Source organism: Strix uralensis, chromosome 1 (genome assembly GCF_047716275.1).
Source record: "Strix uralensis isolate ZFMK-TIS-50842 chromosome 1, bStrUra1, whole genome shotgun sequence".
NCBI classification, from domain to species: domain Eukaryota; kingdom Metazoa; phylum Chordata; class Aves; order Strigiformes; family Strigidae; genus Strix; species Strix uralensis.
Window position 1 is genome coordinate 40,228,385 of NC_133972.1, and position 18,427 is coordinate 40,246,811.

The 18,427-nt window shown below is 38.7% G+C and overlaps 1 protein-coding gene across 4 annotated transcripts in view; it reads left to right on the plus strand.

Moving 5' to 3' along the window:
* Positions 1-18,427, plus strand: part of ETV1 (ETS variant transcription factor 1) — a 66,927-nt gene that overhangs the window by 35,947 nt on the left and 12,553 nt on the right. For 3 of the 4 annotated variants that reach the window (XM_074863515.1, XM_074863524.1, XM_074863543.1), the window contains 2 exons: positions 3,654-3,901; positions 16,000-16,066. In XM_074863515.1, coding sequence (XP_074719616.1) covers positions 3,654-3,901; positions 16,000-16,066 — 315 coding nt within the window. The remainder of the gene's footprint in view (positions 1-3,653; positions 3,902-15,999; positions 16,067-18,427) is intronic. The other variant, XM_074863534.1, reaches the window with a different exon arrangement.

The window sequence follows — 18,427 nt, forward strand, 5'->3', positions numbered from 1 at the left end:
AGGCTGTCACCCAGCTTGGTGCACTTCAGTAGAAGTTCATATTGGCAGTGACAGAGTTTTAATGACCTGCTTCTTCTGTCTTGTGAGGGTGATTACAGGATGCTAGATAATCTCATCTAGGCTTCCTTTCTCACGAAAGTTTGGACCAGATGGTCTTTCAAGGTCCCTTCCAATCTGGGCTATTCTAGGAGTCTGTGATTCACTTGAGGCTAGTAAGCCCTACGGGGTAATGAAGCCACTAGCAGGCATAGTCCTGGCTATAAATATCTGGTCACTTGCTAAGCAATTCCCCTACCTAGGAGATAAGTGGCCATGTTATGGTGTTACTGCTTCAGAATATTCTTTGGAAGGGTGGATCATTTTTCCAACCCCTTTTGAAATACAGCATTTCAAACAAACTAAGATGCCAACATAAACTGTGCTTAAATAACATTAGTCTGAGTAAAAGCCACAAGAGCTGGAGACTAGAATTAAAGCTTAAACTGTCCTTAAGTCACCCTGTTTTGTTTTGATATGTTAGAAATCCCCAGACAACTGACTGTCTGTCTTAGCTCAGTTTTGCAACAGATATGCTCAGTGGATTCCACTTGTTTGTGGAATTCTGTTTATCCTAACCTTTATTGCATGAACCTGTTTTTGTCTGCTATGTTGTGTGATTGCTCAGAGCATTTAAAATTTCATCTGTATATAAAGATACATATATGTTCAGAAACTCAACTTATCTCTTAAACATTAGTAAGTTAAGAAGCACCTGAAAAGAAAATTGCAGTTGTTGGGAATGCAACTTGCATGTTTCTGCTCTAATAAGGGCCATTATCTCCAGGGATTTGTGCAGATCACTTCTGAAGGGGGTTACTAAGGTTTCTATTGCTGTTTTTGTGCTCTGCTGAGATAGTTTTAAATATCACCCAAGGTTCTCTACAAGCCCTTCTGGTGGTGAAGAAAAACTGAATCGGCCCCTTCAGTGCCATAGTCACCGTCTTTTCCCCCTCTGTGGACTGCGGTCTAACCACACAGGTCCCCAGTGAAGCCAGGCAGTGGTTTTGATTACAGGATGGTGGATGAATGTGTTTCTGTATATACACCAAAGTCAAGTTGTCAGGAGACTGAAATCTTCTGTCAGAGAGCAGTAATAAGATTTTTCAAATGAAAAAATCTTTTGTTTTAGAGCAACTTGTAAAGAGAGTACTGAAGCTGTATGTCAGCCTTAATTTGGGTATTTATAGAAATATGCATAAACCTTAGTATATTTTTCTATACCCATAACACTTGCTCTCCACAAGCTTTGTAGACTCTCTACATGATTCCCACGGCCGCCCCCATCTTTGATATTCATGTTCTTCAGGGCATTTTGCACTAATGCTGCACTTCTGTACTAGAACATCATGTGTTCTAGTGAAGACCAAAATAGCTGAGTCAGGCCAAAAAAATCTCATTTTTCTCCTTTCTTAAAGAAAGGTACAATTGTAGTGAAAATGAAAACATTTCCCCACTTTCTTATTTGTTTTGATTCTTCTTCCTTCCAGTTATTTGAAGCAAATGTGTACTTCATTATTTCTGTGAAATTCAAATCTTCCTGATTTAGAAGGTGATATGCTACTACAATGAGTGTATTCAGAAAATGTCATTTGTACAAATGACCTACCTGCATGAGTTCATATATAAATCTGTAACTCAAGGCATATTTCTTTGGAACATGCATTGGTGGCTTAAGATAGCATTAGTATCTAGAACATAGATCCCATACATCTTCATACAGGGCATGAATATATGAACGATAAGTGGTCCTAACAAGTACCAACAGGAATCAAATCCACTTGTATAAACAAATGGCTTGATTCCATACAAAGCTTCCAGTACAACAAGTATTATTAACTTCCTTTGAGGCTTTGTGAGTGAGCCTGTTTCTTATTTTAACTTCAAGTTGCAATTTTCTGATTCACTCCTTGACAGTTCTTAATGATAATTTCTGCTTCTTTTTTTGGCTAATGAAAAAAGGAAAAGAGGGAAATGAATGCAGTGCCAGTCAGCCTAACTGTTTCATAATACATTTGAGTTTCTAAGTTTATTTTCTGCAGGTGTAGGTGGAATTGCAAAACCCAATGTTAGTGCAGTACTCCTTCTACTGCAAAATACAATATTTACAGCAAAATTAAAAAAAAAAAATGTTATTTCCACTACTATATTGTAATAGTTTCTATCTCTGTAGCTTCCACAGTATTTGTAATTAAGCTATGACAGTAAATATTTGTCAGACCAAGTTCACATCAGTATTATGACAGACATTAGTAGAGTTTAAATTGTTTCAGGAACATGTACTACATATGAGTTGATAGTCATGGATTGTATTGAGTGAACAATCAAACCCCTGCATTCTTTGCTCACCCATTTTTCTCTAAGAGAACGTCTGCTTTTGCTTGCATGAACCAAATTTGGTTCAGACCCAAAGTACAGGAAGCTGAAGAATAACTAGTTCTTGATTTTTTTAGTGTGACAGTGAGAAACTTGCAGAGAAATGCACAGGTTTCTTTTTCTTTTTTTTATTTTAAAAAAAAGTGTGTGTTGTTCATGATGAGTGATAACGGGACTGGTAAGCAGTTTGTTGCAAGACCGTTGCATCTGCTGTGGATTCGTGCAGACACAACATTACTACAGTGGTGGTTACCACTACTGTGGCAATCTGCAGGAGCTGATAGGAAGACTTTGTGCAGTTCATCAGGACATGGTGGGAAAATAGCATCCTTGTATTCTTCTCTATGCTTCTGAACCTGCAGATGCCCAAGTAATTACATTCAGGCCTTTTAGTTCAAGTAGGTATGTTTTAATGGAAGAAACAAGTGTAGGTTCTTGAGTACTGCTGCATGTAAATGAAGTTAATTTAAAACTCAATTCTCAGATTTTATGCCTACTGAAGAGCATTTAGGAATAATGAGTGTCAGCATGGCTTGTATGGATGATTTTTTTCATGTAGAAATGACCAAGGGAACAGGTTAAGGCAGGAGGGGAATTCTTAGGCATTGTTTCTCTTAGCAAAAATTTGCACCCTCTCCTTTTTCTGGGGTGCTTACGTTTCCTTCTCATTAGAGCTGGAATGTAGTGCCAACATTGCAGGTAGATCTCCCACGGTGCTATCCCTGAGAGGACAGAACTGTGGACTTTTACCCTGGAATGATTCCAGATGTTATGACAGACAATACTCTTTATTCAAAATGTTTGTGATTGTTATGGTCGGAATGGTTTCTGTGTAACAGTAAGAATGGTAAGAGTAAATTTGAGTACAAACAGTATGTTGCTAATACTTGTGAAAGAACAGAGAACTTGACCTAAGCCTCCTTCATGTTACTGTGGTAGGATATCAATCTTCCTACTGGTTGAAGCTTTTTGCCTCTTCTGTTGAGAGAAGATACTGAAAGCAAAGAGGATGGTGGTGGGGACAGGACTTAGAGCTGGTATTAATAGGTGTGGGTTTTTGTTTCTTTGCTTGTTGCTGTTCTACAATGCGAGTGAATCCTGATGGGAGCACTTGGCATGATAGTAAACAGAATGTTTGCTACTGAGAAAGTGATACAGCCACTAATCATGACCTGTGAAGATCTTTGGGAAATAGAATATAGCTCAAGTCCTTTACATGACCTCTCTAACTTGTGTCCTAGATTTCGCCGCCAGCTCTCTGAACCTTGCAATTCTTTCCCACCTTTGCCTGCAATGCCAAGGGAAGGACGTCCAATATATCAGCGCCAGATGTCCGAGCCAAACATCCCTTTCCCACCTCAAGGTTTTAAGCAGGAGTACCACGATCCAGTTTATGAACACAACGCTATGGTTGGCAGTGCAGCCAGTCAAAACTTCCCCCCTCCTCTGATGATTAAACAGGAACCTAGAGATTTTGCATATGATTCAGGTGGGTGAGACTCTCCATTAGTTCTGCGTTAAAGTAATAAGTGAGTTCAAGCCAGTGCTATTGATGTTTTGATCATATGAATTGAAACTTCCTCTTTTGGCTTCAAAGTCTCCCAAAGTAATTTATGTCTGAGATGATAGTTTACAAAGTAGTAAGATTGCTACATAGTACAGTGTGACTGGTGCTGCCATTGCTTGCTCTGCAAAGGATTTCATTTTCCAGAACTCTCTGTCCAGAAAGTGCATGGGTTAAAGAAGCTGGAGAAGAAAAATTCATGGGTGCAAAATTGAGCTTTGCTTAAGAGGGGGCTTGTTCTGTACTATCTCATCTTTGACCTCTGAATTTGTGTGCTCCATTTTACGAGCTCTTTCATTTGTCTGCCAGAAATAGAGGACTCTTTCTCCTCTTGCTTGCACTACTTTAAATCAGGAGTAACTCCACTGAAGTGGGGTTTATACAGCTATAAAACCAGTGAGGGAGAAGAATCAGCCAAATTGGTGTCAGCTTCTCAGATTGTGCATACTGCTGTGTTTTGTGGACGTACATAATCTGTGATGCCAGGTTGCTGATGTAGAGAATACGCTGTTGCTATTAATAATGTTTATTATGATTGTGCTTATAGGGCAACTGGAATGGAGCCTTATTGCTCTACGGACAGTACAAAACAGAGGAAGTAGTGGCAAAGCCTGCTCTCAATAGCTTCTGGTCAAAATAGAAAAGATAAGTGATAGAAAGGATAAAAACATAAATCAAGGGAATAACATTGTAAATGTTTGCCATGATTTAAACGTAATATTTATATTATACTTGGGAAAATAGAGAGAGAAGCAAAAGAGGAGTTTAGTAATGAGTAAGTACCAAGTAACACGGAGAAGGAAGCTGTAAGGGTGGTATGGAGAGAAGCTGAGATTAAAACAGCATGGAGTGGGCTAGGTGGGGTAAACAGTTGATCAGTATGGAGTCAAGAAAATGCAATCAAAACACTTTTTTCAGTTCCAGTGTAAGTGATTTCTGCAGCTCCTCTTCAGTCTCTGCTCTGTCCTGTTTTGTGTACGCCATGCTGTTGAAAGGGAGGGATTTCAGTGAGTCCTTACCATGATTCTGGAGGAGGGTGCATTGCTTTTGTACACATGCACACTGAGTTGGGCAGGGGGAATGGGTGGCCCTGTCTGACTTCAGTCCAACTCTCTCTTCTTCTGGGTGTTGCAGTACAGGTAGTGCTTTCATGTTGGTTCAGTCTCTGGCTAGATCCTTTTGCAGTTTATTTTCCAAAGGCTACATGGCAGCTGAGTTGAGGTCTCCTTTGAAAGTTCAGCCTGTGACAAACTATCATGCAATTTGATACAGTGTAGAACTGGTTTTTATTGTCTTCTTTGTAGCGAACTTAACACTGTCTATTTAGTGAGGTATTTTGTGGTATTGTTAATGTAAAGTGCTTGGTTTAGAATTGATCTCTATGTTAGAACAGGGGAATTTGGAAAGTAGAGCTGCATTCTCCTTTCTTATTCTTGATAAGCAAAAAAACAGTCCTTAGGTAAATTTAAGCTAGGCCAAGGGGATCAGGGGTGAAATGCTTCTCCAAATTGAAATATTAGATGATGAAAATGAGTTCAGATTACAAGGATCAGATCTAGAAGTCATCCCATTCATTGATGAAGGTTCTGAGATACGTGGCTTTGACAGTTGTGTATCTTCAGTTACAGAGCAGCATGAGAGAGACAGCATAGTTAATGTGGCAATGGATAATAAATGGAGGACTGCAGCTTCAGGCACTGCCAGTCCCTTGCAACCTTCACAAGCACCGTTATTCATCCTGCTAAATTAAAGGCTGAAAAAGGGCCCTTTTGTAAGCATGCTTCATATTTGGCTAGGAAGTGGGCTCTCCTTATTGCATGCTATTACCTTAAATCTGGGTTGACTGCTAGCATTCATCTTTCTTTGGAATATTCTTTATGGAAAAAAGCAGGAAATTTTATTCTGAAAGGAAGATGTGCAAACTTGTATCCAATCCTGTCATGCCTTTTTTTTTGGTGCCAGTAAGAACAACATTCCACTTTATAGTACTGATGTTCAAGCAAAATTGTTGTTTCTTTTGTAGATGAATAATTAGTTTTTAAAAATGTAATAGCTGTGTAACCAGTGGTCATGAAAAATTAATCTGTTGGTATCAGGAAGTACTTTTATTGGCCTCAGAATCACTGCATTTAAGTTGACACATCTGTACACTCCATAAATTGCAGTCAACAATGTGGTCTGTTGATATTTTGTCTTGTTACCATCTGTTCTCTAGAAACCATCATTTTCCATCCTTGCTAAGAGTACATTAAATAACCCCTTAGGAAACATAATGTATTTGTCACTGAATCATTGATTTTATTTTTCACCTATGGATGTTCAGGGAAGGAGGAGTGCCAGAGTGAAAAGTCTTTTTTGCATGGTATTTTATTGCAGCTCAGATAAGAATATAGACACATATTTAAAAAGTTCACTGTAATACACTGAGATGTTCCTTTTGGGATGTTTTTGAAAGAGCCTCATAAAAGTTCATTGCTTTTGTGCACTATACTTTTATACTTTGTGGGAAGCTGGTGAATGAAATGCATTATTATGGAATGATTATAACTCTATTAAAACATGACATTAATTATGACATGGGAAATGGCAGATCAATTAGTTGTAATTGTAATTGCAGGTATGCAGTTCCTACTGCAGAATGTTTGAGATAATGGAAAAAGAAAAATGTCAACAGAGTAGAAGCTCTTCCTTATCATCCACACTTCTAGAAGTCACAGAGCATCATACATGTTCAATCAATCAGACCTTATTTTCTGCTACGGATTGATTTCCTCCCCCCCCCCCCCCCCCCCCCGCCAATGGCTGACAGTCAGATGTACTTAGTACTTGATGCTATATCTAGCAACTTTAAGCACAAAGATGCAGCCAAGGACATACAGAGCTTTGAGATTTTGCATCATTAATGAATATACTTCAGAAGGCTTCCCAAGACCTTTGTTTATAAGGGCTAATAGCAGGCATTCCTGTACAGTTAGTACTTCTAGAATTCAGTTCATGTATTCAGGTACTTAAACAAAAAGGCCGAACTTGAGATACCTCATCTATTCTGGGCTTTAGTTTCAAACAGGATCTCTGCAGGCTTGATCATCCCTACTTAATGTGGTGTATTTGCAAATATACTAAGGTATGACTCTAGCTATGCGTGTGTCAATACTAAAAATCTAGTTTTAAAATTACATCTTAAATAACTAAGTTTAAATCTCATCTTTTGTTTTGCCCAATTTAAGTAGTTATTTTGGTTGCAAAGTTCTTTTGTGACCATGTCTTGGGGAACTTTGAAATTTGTCACATGGTGGTGTTACAGATAAGCAGAGGAGGGATTGTTGCTTGCATATACTTATTACTGATTGCCAGTAATTTATCTGCGGAGATCTAGACAGATTCAGTCTTTCCTGAGCAGGTTAGAGGCATTAGCAGGGCTATTCTCACAGTTAAATTTCAGGGTAGCCTCACAATTAATATGCTTGAATGGACCTTAGAAAATGTGGAATGTGGATTCTCTCCATCACTTCCAAAGTTTTCTTCCAAGATACTGGTCACATCACTTAAAGAATGAACTAGCCAGACAGAATTATTAGCCTCCATGTCTTGCTTTTTGAGTTGCACATCCCTTTAAATCCTGAGACCTCCCAAGCAATAAATACCTTGTGTTGGCATGTGAGAATGGATAGGGAACTGCCCCTCTGTTAAGAGAGATGAGCGGAGGCAGAGAAGCATATCAGATATATATACTTGTTTATTTTGGGTACTCAGTTAGGACTGGATAATTTTTAAAGAACATTATGTATTGCATATGTTCAGAGCTTAGCTCCTAGGGACTTACTTTGTATTTCTAGGCAAAGAAGTACAGGAACAGCAGATTAGGGTCCCTGTGTAAGCACTGCAAAAATAAGAAATACATAATACAAAAAATCTGGGAGAAGTGACGTGGCTACTTTGGAATACTTCACTGGGGCTGGAATGGGCTTTGCTGGGGCCTAAAACTAACCATTCAGCTGTATTAATCTTGAGGTCATCTTTTCTTTTCTTGAGATGTCCTGCCTCATTAAGTACACTACTTCCAGCCCCTGTAACAAATGAAGCTGTGGCTCCACCTGCAAAGCTGTTTACAACATGGCTCTCCCTCACCCAAACAATTTTGACCTATGCACTCAAGAGACAAGAGTGCAGAGGCAAAAAACTGTATCATAATTCATTTGCAACAAAGGAGTTGTATCAGGGTTGCACAGGAAGTAGTAACTGTGACACTTCTTAACCTCCTAAGTTTGCTTTTAATAGGTATAGGATGTTGTTAGCATTCTACCATCCATGTTATAAATATGTATTTACCTAATGACTGGGAACAGAATAAAAAGCAAGAGTCCTTTCAAATACCTAATATGGTGTTTTTGAAAAGCAAATCAGTGGGACTTAACCTGGGAAAAGATCCCTAGTAGCACATTCTTCCCTGGAGATCAGCTGACATGTCCTTAAATTTGGGAGTTTGCAGAACAGCATAAGAGAATGTGTTGAATTAAAATTTCAAGGGGAAAAAAAAGTTAAATTTATTTCTTGAAAGTATACTTATTTGCAGATTGCCTTTTTTTTTTCCTTTCCTTTTTAAAACAACAGTTAGCTATTCCATTGTACTTCTTGGAGGTAAAGTTTAGACATTTGGAGATGCTAGTATGAAGGAAAAAAGGAAGGCTTAGCTGCCAGTCAGTAAGTGCACGTTTGCTTTTTCCAGGATACTCTCTAGTGCAGTGACCAATGCAGTATTTAAAATGACACAACTCTTGGTGCTTCTACTACTGTCTTTAATTATATTGGCTAATTTTTGTACGGTGCTTTGAAAACGTAAAGCGCTGTATGAGTGCTAAGTATTATTACTACAATTATTCCCCTGGGAGATTATTTCACAGGCTAATAGACTTCACCGTTAAGAAATATTTCTCAATCATAAGCCTAAATTCTCCCTTTGATCAATTCCATTCCCTTCCTCATAGCTACACCTCTTTGGCTCATCCTAAACACTTCCTTGGTATTAATGTACCACTTCTAAATCTCTGTAGACAGTTTGCATGCATACTCTTAGTGTGTCAGTGTGACTCGTTGAGATCTTGCTTCATAAATCCTCCAGCTGCTTAATCTTTTCCTCAAATTCTCTCTAGGTTTTCTTTTTCTTTCCTTCATTTTTGGTCAGGCTGCAAATACTTGCAGAATTTTTGAACATAGTTTTATAAAATACTCTGTGAAACAGAACTGACGCCATCCTTTTCCTGGATATGGTGCTTTAGTACACACATCTCAAAACTGCATCTCCTTGTGGCCTTAAAGGAATTCTTTTGCACAGCAGTACAATTGTTCTCGGTGAAAATCCGGCTGGCATAAAGACAGGAGGGAAGAAGGGATAGGGGATTGCTCTTGGGTTCAGTAGGTTTAAGAAGTCTCCCCTCCTTGTTTTTGGTTTTGTGGTTTTCCCGAGTCTCACTTCTGTGGTTTTAAATATTTTAGCCTCTTGTTTCAGGAGCTTGTCTTTGCTGTGTTGCTTCAGTGAATGAGCATGGATTTTGTTCAGTAGTTAAGCTGCACTGCACTTTGTTCTTGCTCTTAAAACACATAAACACAAATCTGCTATTGGATGGTGTAACAGTAGAAAATAAGAGCATCTGAGGGGGAAACTTTGGAAACTTGGACTTCAGAAGATTGCTATGAAAGACATAATTTCAACTTTTCATGTGCTTTCCATCTAGCTAATTTCCTCTATTCACTAATTCTGTCTGAAAGAAATCTGTAGTTAGAATAGAATTCATTTTGTAATATCATCTTCATGAACAAAGGAAAACCTGAACACTAAGTTAATGTGAGCATATAGGCAGGAGACCATACATCTATTTTTCCTTTCAAAGCAGACAATACGATATGAAAAATTGTCCTGCAATCTCTGTTTTTCAAAGAAATGGATAAATATCCTCTAAATCTACAGTTACAGTAAGTGGCACTGGCTAATGATTTGATTTGAGGATTGAGAGCGCAGTCTGGATTTACTCTTTGTGCATTAACGCAGGTCAAATGGACACAGGCTGCATTTTAAATCAGTAATGGAAGGCTGAAGCCTGCCTTAAACCAATCACATCAGCCTTACCCAAGACCGATTGATCCCGAGAGACTGAGCCCTGTGAGCACAGCTTTTATATGAATGGACTCTGTGCAGCCTGAAGTTTCATTCATAAAATGGATGCTGAAGGGGAAAAAAAAAAAAAAAAAACCCCACACGCCAAACCCTGGAATGTCCATTTATGCGGAGCTGAAGGGTGTAGTGTTCCCTCAGCTGCTGCTTTTGCCAGTTGCCTTAAAGTAATGATTAATGCTCCTTGGCCCTGCCTGCCTGTAACCTGACACCATTTATGGCCTTGGTGTGTTTCTAATGTATAGTGAATGAGAAGGCTACATTCTCAAATCAGAAACATAAACAGGAACTGGTTGGTCTGAATTCCATTCAAATATGTCACTTCAGCCGTGCAGTGTTTGTCCAACTTCGATTTTACAGGCAGGGGATGGGGCGGGGGAGAAAAAGCAACACAGACATTTTTGCAGTAAGATTACCAACAAAAGGAGTGAGGGAGAGAGAAAATACTGCTGTCTTTTGTTGAATTCAAAGAGAAGCGGTGTTTAAAATACATTTTACCGTTACTGAGGTTAATAAAAGCAAATACATGATTTTAAAGTATGCTTAAAAGATCAGCTCCATGTGGAATTTCAATTCAGAGCTGAATGTATGAGCCTTTGTTTTCCTGTTCTGCTGTATAAAAAGTTACACATCGCCTAGACAGGCTGTTGACATCTGGTCTCAGAAAATGCATTAGATGTTGTCATAGATCTAAAAACCAAAGTTGTGGAAAGGAAGCTGTTTGCTTAAGGTTTTTTTTCAGTATGTGTATAATAATTCCACTTAGACATGAGCTGGTGGGGCCAAATCTAGTTCTCCAGTAAGTTTTTGTCAAGTGGGATGTAAGAAATTAAATTTAACAAATTTTAATTAGCTATTTTTTAGAAGGGAATATATGTGTATCTATGAGTGCACATACTTGTAGATTTTTTTTTTTTTTCCTAATTGCTGGTACAAAGGCTAGTGACAGACAAAATGATGAACAAAACCTTCCATTCTAAATGTTTCTAAACTGCATAATGGTAGGGGAAAAGAATGCTTAGTTTTTAGGTTGATTTTTAGAGAAGATAGTGACTCTGTTTTCACCCATGTAACTTCACTGCACCTGTATTTTTCATCCTGAACCTGCTAATGAAAAAATAATGCTGACTTCTGTATTGCCAGGATTTTACCAATTTGTAGGACTCTGTTGTAATTGCATAGCTTCTGAGGGGATAGTGCTTTTAAAGGTGGTTGAACTAAAACCTGATCCACCAGCATTTGAGTTGTGAAATACACTCAAGCAATTCCTGTATAGGAAGATTGTCAGTAGTTCTAGTATTTCTACCTGAATGTCTCTTTTTGGAGAGACATACGAGTTTTAATCAAAATGTGTTCTGCAGGTTTACAAAATCACAGGTTTCACGATCAAAAAGATTCATTTGGTACTTCTCTCTGCAAAACACAGATCATGCATTTTTTCTTGGTGATGTCTGGTGCCACCTTAGCCACTTTTTGTGATCTAGTTTGAAGAATTGCCTTTCTTACCTAAAAAGCCCTGACTGTTTTCCAGTGATTTCAGTGTTGCTCTTCACCCTTGAGCTGGTCAGAGCTTCTTGGTGGTGGTAAACAGCTGGTTTCCACCAGGAGGCTAAATGTGTTTCAGGTGGATGAAGCGCTTCTTTATAAACAGTTTGTCAGTGCTCTTGGAAATCCATGAACAGAAAAGTTACTTGCAGCATGATTGTGATGTTTTAAGTTGGAGGCCAAAAGTATGATGTGTTCTAGCGTGAACATTTTATGTTCAAAAAGGCTACCTTTGTCTCTGCACTTGGTAAAAATCTCTCCCACTGCACCAAGCACCTCTCCATGTACCAGAGAAATGCTTGTATTGCTCAAGTAAGCACTTCGCGAGGCTCTGCAAGGCACCAAAGGGGGGGACTGGTGTACTCGCAGTGTGTGTAGCAGAGGGTCAGGCAGACATGTGTGAGTGGTGCCTGGGAGCTAGGTTGGTCCCAGCTACTTGAGGGGCTTGTGCATGCCCTTATGTGCCTGGTAGCACAAAGGGAGAGAATCTGCATGTGCTGTATTTCTTGCCTATGGGAAGACAAGTGGCACAGCACATTTAAGTCTGTCTGTATAGATAGACCGACTCTGAATTGCTGAAATAGGAGCCAAAACCCGTGTAATTACTCTTCAGTCCAAAAGGACAATTGAGGAGGATATAGCTGGATCTGCTGCCTGTGGAGTCCCTCCAAAGTTTTGGGGAACTGCTCCTTTGGGAACAGTTCCATTTGGGAACTGTTCTTAATATGACTAAGCTGGTAATAAAGTGTAAGTCCGAGAAGTAGGCAGGCAAACAGTAAGAAGGTTCCAATTTTAGTGTCATCACTTTGTTTTATACCTGTAGGGAAGTGGGCAAGTTTCATGTATGAGTTGAGGTGTTGGATGAATTTGAGCGACTTGTTATCAGGCTCGCTGCATAAGGCAACCGCTTGCTAGTGCACCGTACCATTCACCTGAGCTGCCACGCGGAGACCAAGGCCAGGCAGGTAGCTCAACTTCTTCATCCATCCTGTTTCAGATTGTACATGCCTTCTAAGCCTCGGTCTCCCCGTCGCTCTCTCTCTGCACATGCACGTATGTAATGCAATACCTCTGTATCACAGTGTGCTTTGTCACATGCACATGGGAGTGCCCTGGAACTCCAGACCTTCAGATGATGTTGATAAAGTGAACTAAAAAGTAATTCAGAGTTAGAGTGTAATGTAGCAACATGTCCGTTAGTTAGGAAGGCTATGTAAGTTCGGAAACAGGAATGGCTGAAGAATAAATCCTGATTCAGGTTTCCAGTTCCTGCTTTGCTGTGCTTCATTCAGAAGACAGTCACTTCATCGCGTTGCCTGCAGAAGCTTCGGCTTCCCTGTGTCTCACCTGGCTAGGCACACGGGCTGAAATTCTGTTTGTTTCTGCACAGGTTGTGACTGTGGGTCTGAAACCTGGTCGGAAAAGAGGATTTAAAGATTCCTTACCTGCTTTGAGTTACTAACCCTTTAAAATTCTGATATGCTAGTTAATATGAAATACTTCCTTACCAAGGGACCACTCAAGTGTCTTACTCAATAAGGAAGCGTAGAACCTGTGCCTGCTAAATTCAGTAGCAGATTTTTCTTGTCCTGAGGAAGTCTGTTCGGGCTTTTTCTGCTTTGATGTTTTTCGATTAAGGCACAGCAGAGCTTATTTCCAGTATTTTTCTCTGGGACAGTCCCAGATGAGAAGGCATTTCTGCAGTGTCTAGATTACACGTAAATTTAACACAACACCTCCTCGGAAAAAGTGTTTTTAAACCAACATGATATAAGGCCATATTAATTGTTTTAAGATGACTGCTGTGTTGCTGTTAGCAAGAATAGCAATGAAGAATGACCTCTAAGTATTCCAAATTAATAACAAAAGATGAATTAATTTTTTTATGTCTCCCTATTTTTAGTTAGCTTTTTTTGTTAAAGGGACTTTGCTGTTCTTAAGGTGATGTAACTTTACAATGTGTTTACTTCATTAAAAGTCTGAAATAAGCGTCTTGTATGTCCTAAATTCAGGCACATTTTTTTTCAAAGACTAAAAATTGCTAAAAGGTGATAGAATCAGTCACCTCAAACACTCAGATCCTGCCCTGGAAGTATTTTATGCCTACTTCTGTCTTATTTGTTTTCTTGAAACAATGCTTTAAGGAGAAGAAAACATATAATTGCTCTGTAATTTCTGCACTAAAATGTTTTCTTTTGAAGTAGCTCCGCTTAGCTTGTAAAAATACTTCTGGGTCTTAGTCAAGCATTTAGTACAATTTAAAACTGCAATGCTAAATTTCATTGGTTGGACTTTTTATTAGATAAGGTAGAAATGAAAGCAGCAGGCAATTTAATTAGCAGTAATTTTTCTGGGCAAGTCATTACTTTGATGAACTTCAGAGCAATGTTTATGGCTCCTAATTAACCATGTTAGTCATTTGATTGAATAATCACTTTGGAAATGTTTCTACAATTTGATTAGAGTCTGACCCACTCTGATAGTCATAAATTAACTGATAGCACTTTAGGATAACAAGACTCTAGTTACTTTACGAGAAATAAACTCTTCCTTGCTATATTTTTCGGTCCTCTGTGGACTGTTTAAGCACAAGCTAACTAGAAGATTAAGTAATGTTGGTACAAACAATGCATGCCTTAAAAAGACTCCAGATGTTAATTATAATTGACTCAGGAGCATGAGAGATGAAACCCCAAATTGGCTAAGAACACAGCTTCTTGGGTGCGTACATAATTCTTTATTCCGTATACTCTGCTGTATCACTTTGCAAGAGTGGAGTTCATGAGTCAAAAAGGGGTTTGCTGCCAATACTAGTGAATTTTAACCTAAAATAGAAAATAGCATCTGTTTCAGTTCTACAACTTCCTCTTTTTTTACGTAGATTTTTCCATTCTCCTTAGAATTCAATCTACTTGGTAACATGAGTGATTCCCTGCAGGTGAACCACTACTTATAGCCTTGACTTCTAGTCTACAGAGCTATACTTGACTCGGGTGATCACTGAATCACTGATTCCTGTGGTTGCTCAGAATAGCTGCCTGAGATGTTAGAGATTCTCGAGGCCTGAGGAGGCAGGCGCTGAGCGTTCCATCGAGAGAGGAGGTAATGAAGAGTTTGGCACAGATGTGCAAGAGAGACTGTGGACTGTTAGAGGAAAGTTATTATTACTGCCCTGTGTTTCACTTGTTTTGTGAAGTCAGTGTAAAACCTAATTTTCTTATCCTGCCAGATCTTTGATACTCATCACTAGTCAGTGAACAGTGAAATTTGGAATCACAGTCTGAAAGAGTCTGTAGGCAGTGTTGGAAAAATAATGTCTGCTCTTTCGACCTCTGTTTGCATCTCTTAAAGAGTTACAAGTTACTGGTAAAAGATTGCATAGCTTAGGGTAGGAGTTTATCACAAGATCAAATAGACTTTGTTAAGCAAGACTTTTGATATCCAAGAAGTGGGTTAAACATGGTCTAGAAGGGCAAACATTTACGGTGTATGTCTGTTTGCAACTCCCTGTGCACAGGATGTGGCTACTTGGGAACAGTGCAAGGCACAGGAAAAAAATAGACATTTAAAGAACACCATTTTCATTAGTTCTGTTTGTTTTTTCTCATTCTTCTTGCAGATTTAAGTAGAGGTGGGAAATAGCAACTAAATGTTTGTATTACTTAGAATGTGTAAATTTTTTTTTGTTTTTTGGAGGGTGTCTATTTTTGTTTCAGGACGTATAGGTGGAGGGTGAAATTGATGCATCTGAATTTCTAGATTAAATGCTTAGGAATTGCAGAAAATTTCATTAACCCTTCAAACCCTTGACTGGAGTCTAAAAAGCAATATCCTACTCTAAATTCACTCTGACATTCCTTATATTAATGTAGAGTTTATAAGTCTCCACTATGATTGGCAGGCTTTTCTGTGTAATTGATTAGAAATATTAGGTTGAATTAGTTACAAAGATAGATGTACAAGCACAGGGTTTAAAATATTTGTACTGTCTTGTGTGGCTTTTTTGGTCTGTGAATGGTCTATAAAGTGTATTTGTCATGGGAGTCAGCTTTTAGCAAAGTTGATTACAGTAAGGGTTTGAGTTCAAGTGCCTATGATAGGTGGCATCTATGATCCTCACATTATGATTTTCTCCTCCGCCATGCCTTGTGCGTGGTGGTCTGAAATGCTGACTGTGTTGATAGGTTCCCCCTCGCTGTAAGTTGCATTCTTTTTGTTTCTCTTCTGCCTGCAGCCTGTCTCATTGATAACCTGCACACTTTTAATTCCAGACAGTCTTTTGACTAGCATTGTCGTCTTCTCCTTTCAGAAGTGCCTAGCTGCCATTCCATTTACATGAGGCAAGAAGGCTTCCTGGCTCACCCAAACAGAACAGAAGTTAAGTTTTCTATTATGTATCACTTTTGTACGAGAGAAACGTAAAAAATTAAGCCTGGAGGGATTTGGGGTTCACTGGTTTAATTCTGCTGCTGGGAAGACTTGCATCATCTTTCTTGCCCTTCCCACTCTAGAGTTTCTGATGCACTGATTCTTTTGTAGCTTCTTTTAGTGCCACAGGTTGATCACGTTAGAAGCAATTTTATTACGAATTTACTCATTCTGCTTTTCAAGGCCTCTAGCAGTTGAAAGGAAGAGACGCTTAAAAATTTGTCTATTTCACCCATTCTGCTCAAGTGATATTTTCCAGGCTATTGGTGTGACAGGCTCAGTTAACTGTTAAGTAGTCCATTTTATACTTCAAATTCAGTGAAGGTTTTTGGCTTCTTCTTTTGTTATGATTTTTGCAATGTTTTGGTGCTGCTTAGGCCCAAATTGTACATCCATGTGATACATACTCCCAGTTACTTCAGTAAGGCAGAGCTTAGATCATTGTCAAAATTAATAATTCTGAGTAAAAGCACTTTATACGTATTAAAAATAAGAAGGCCGACAGAACTAAGAAAAAATGACCACTGAAAGAGAGGTTGTACCCTCCACTCTCCTGCTTTGGTGTATCTTTGTTGCCAATATATGATATTTTGTTTGGTTGTTTAAAATTTATTTGGTTTTCTTCCAAGGGGCAAATTTTACAAACATGAGGGAAATTGATTTTGAGATTGATGAGAATTCAGACAGATTATGAATCAGAGTTATCTAGTAAGACTTCATACACTAGTGAAAAGACACAACTGGAAGGATAACAAATCTGGCTAAAAGCCCAAGTGCTTCTGGGGTGAAATAAAGGCAGAAACTAAAAATAAAAGGTAGTGTTTCACAAGGAAGGTGAAACAGGAGATGGAAATTTATAACAGTCTTGGTATATGAAATTATATGAAGTACAGAAGCTTGATAAGGGGGGTGAAATACATTAGGGAAGGATCCACAAGCTGCAGGGCTAAGGTCAACAGATTTGAGTTTTAATCACAGCACAGGTAGGGAAAAAACAATTTTAGCCATGCTATGCACTCATAAGTACTTGGAGATAGTAAAATTGTTATGAATGATGTAGAAAAAGCAGTGATGTTCGATAAATATTTGTTTTCTGTATTTGGAAATCAGTCAACATGATTTTATGGAATAAAGGTCATGTCAAATCTGATTCTATTCTTTGCTGAGATTAAAAGTTTGATTGATAAAGATACTTGTGTCTTATAGACTTTTTATGGCATTCAATTTGCCACTGCATTACATTCTGATTAAGAAGTTAGCACAAAGCAGTATCAATAAAGTACACATTAAATACATTAAGACCTGGCCAACTGACAGATCTAAAAGTGGCTGTCACTGGGCAATCAGTTCTGAATGGATTGTTTCATTATAGTTCTGTAAGAATTGATATCAGGAGTGTTGCTATTCAACATTTTCAGTAAAGATACAGAACAAAGTTAATAGATAACTTTATGGCACAAAGATAGGCAGAGTGGTAAATAATGGGCAGGACAGGGCAGTCACACAAAGCAATTTGAATTGTTTGGTAATCTGGGCACATTAAAGAAAATGTTTTTTTTAATATTCTGAATGGCCTATGGTCTATGGAACTGGGAAACGTTGGAAAAAATGATGTTGAGATGGACCTCCTCCTCCTAGGCTTCACAGTGGGAAACAGCCCAACCAAACACTGCAACTGCATGGCAAAAAGGCCTCCTGTAACATTTGCACAGTCAAAAGGGAGGTCAAAGGGAGGCAGGAGAGGAGGAGATGTTTTGTCTTGCTAAGTAGCGCTGCTGAGGTTGATACCGGCATGCAATACAGTTCCGGTTAAGCAAAACACTAAAATGATACTGAAAAGTAGGAGTGTGTACAGAAGAGAGTGCTAGAAAGAATGCAGGGTTGCAGAGTGTCTTTTGACGACAAAGATTAAATTTTACAGAATGATATTAATTGGAAGAAACATCAAGTGGGGTGACTGCTGTGAGTGTGAGGAGGAAATACCAAGTAGGATTTTTTAGTCTTGCAGGGAGAAGACCCCCAGAAACTAATGGTTAAAAGTCAAAGCTGTGCTAGTTCAAACAGGAAATGAGACAAACATTTTGGAATAAATCATAGAGAAAAATGGGTGCTTTTTCATTTTTGCAGGTGGAGCTTAACAGTCTTTTGGGAATGCACACATTAATTAAACACTCCTGTACTGAGGCCAAAATGTTGCAATTGGGCGGTGTGTAAAGGATGTGGGATATTAATCTGATTCCTCTATGACTTAGTGTTCCTTCTGGCATTAAGCCTATGATCTCTTCTTTCTCCATGCATCCTTTATATAA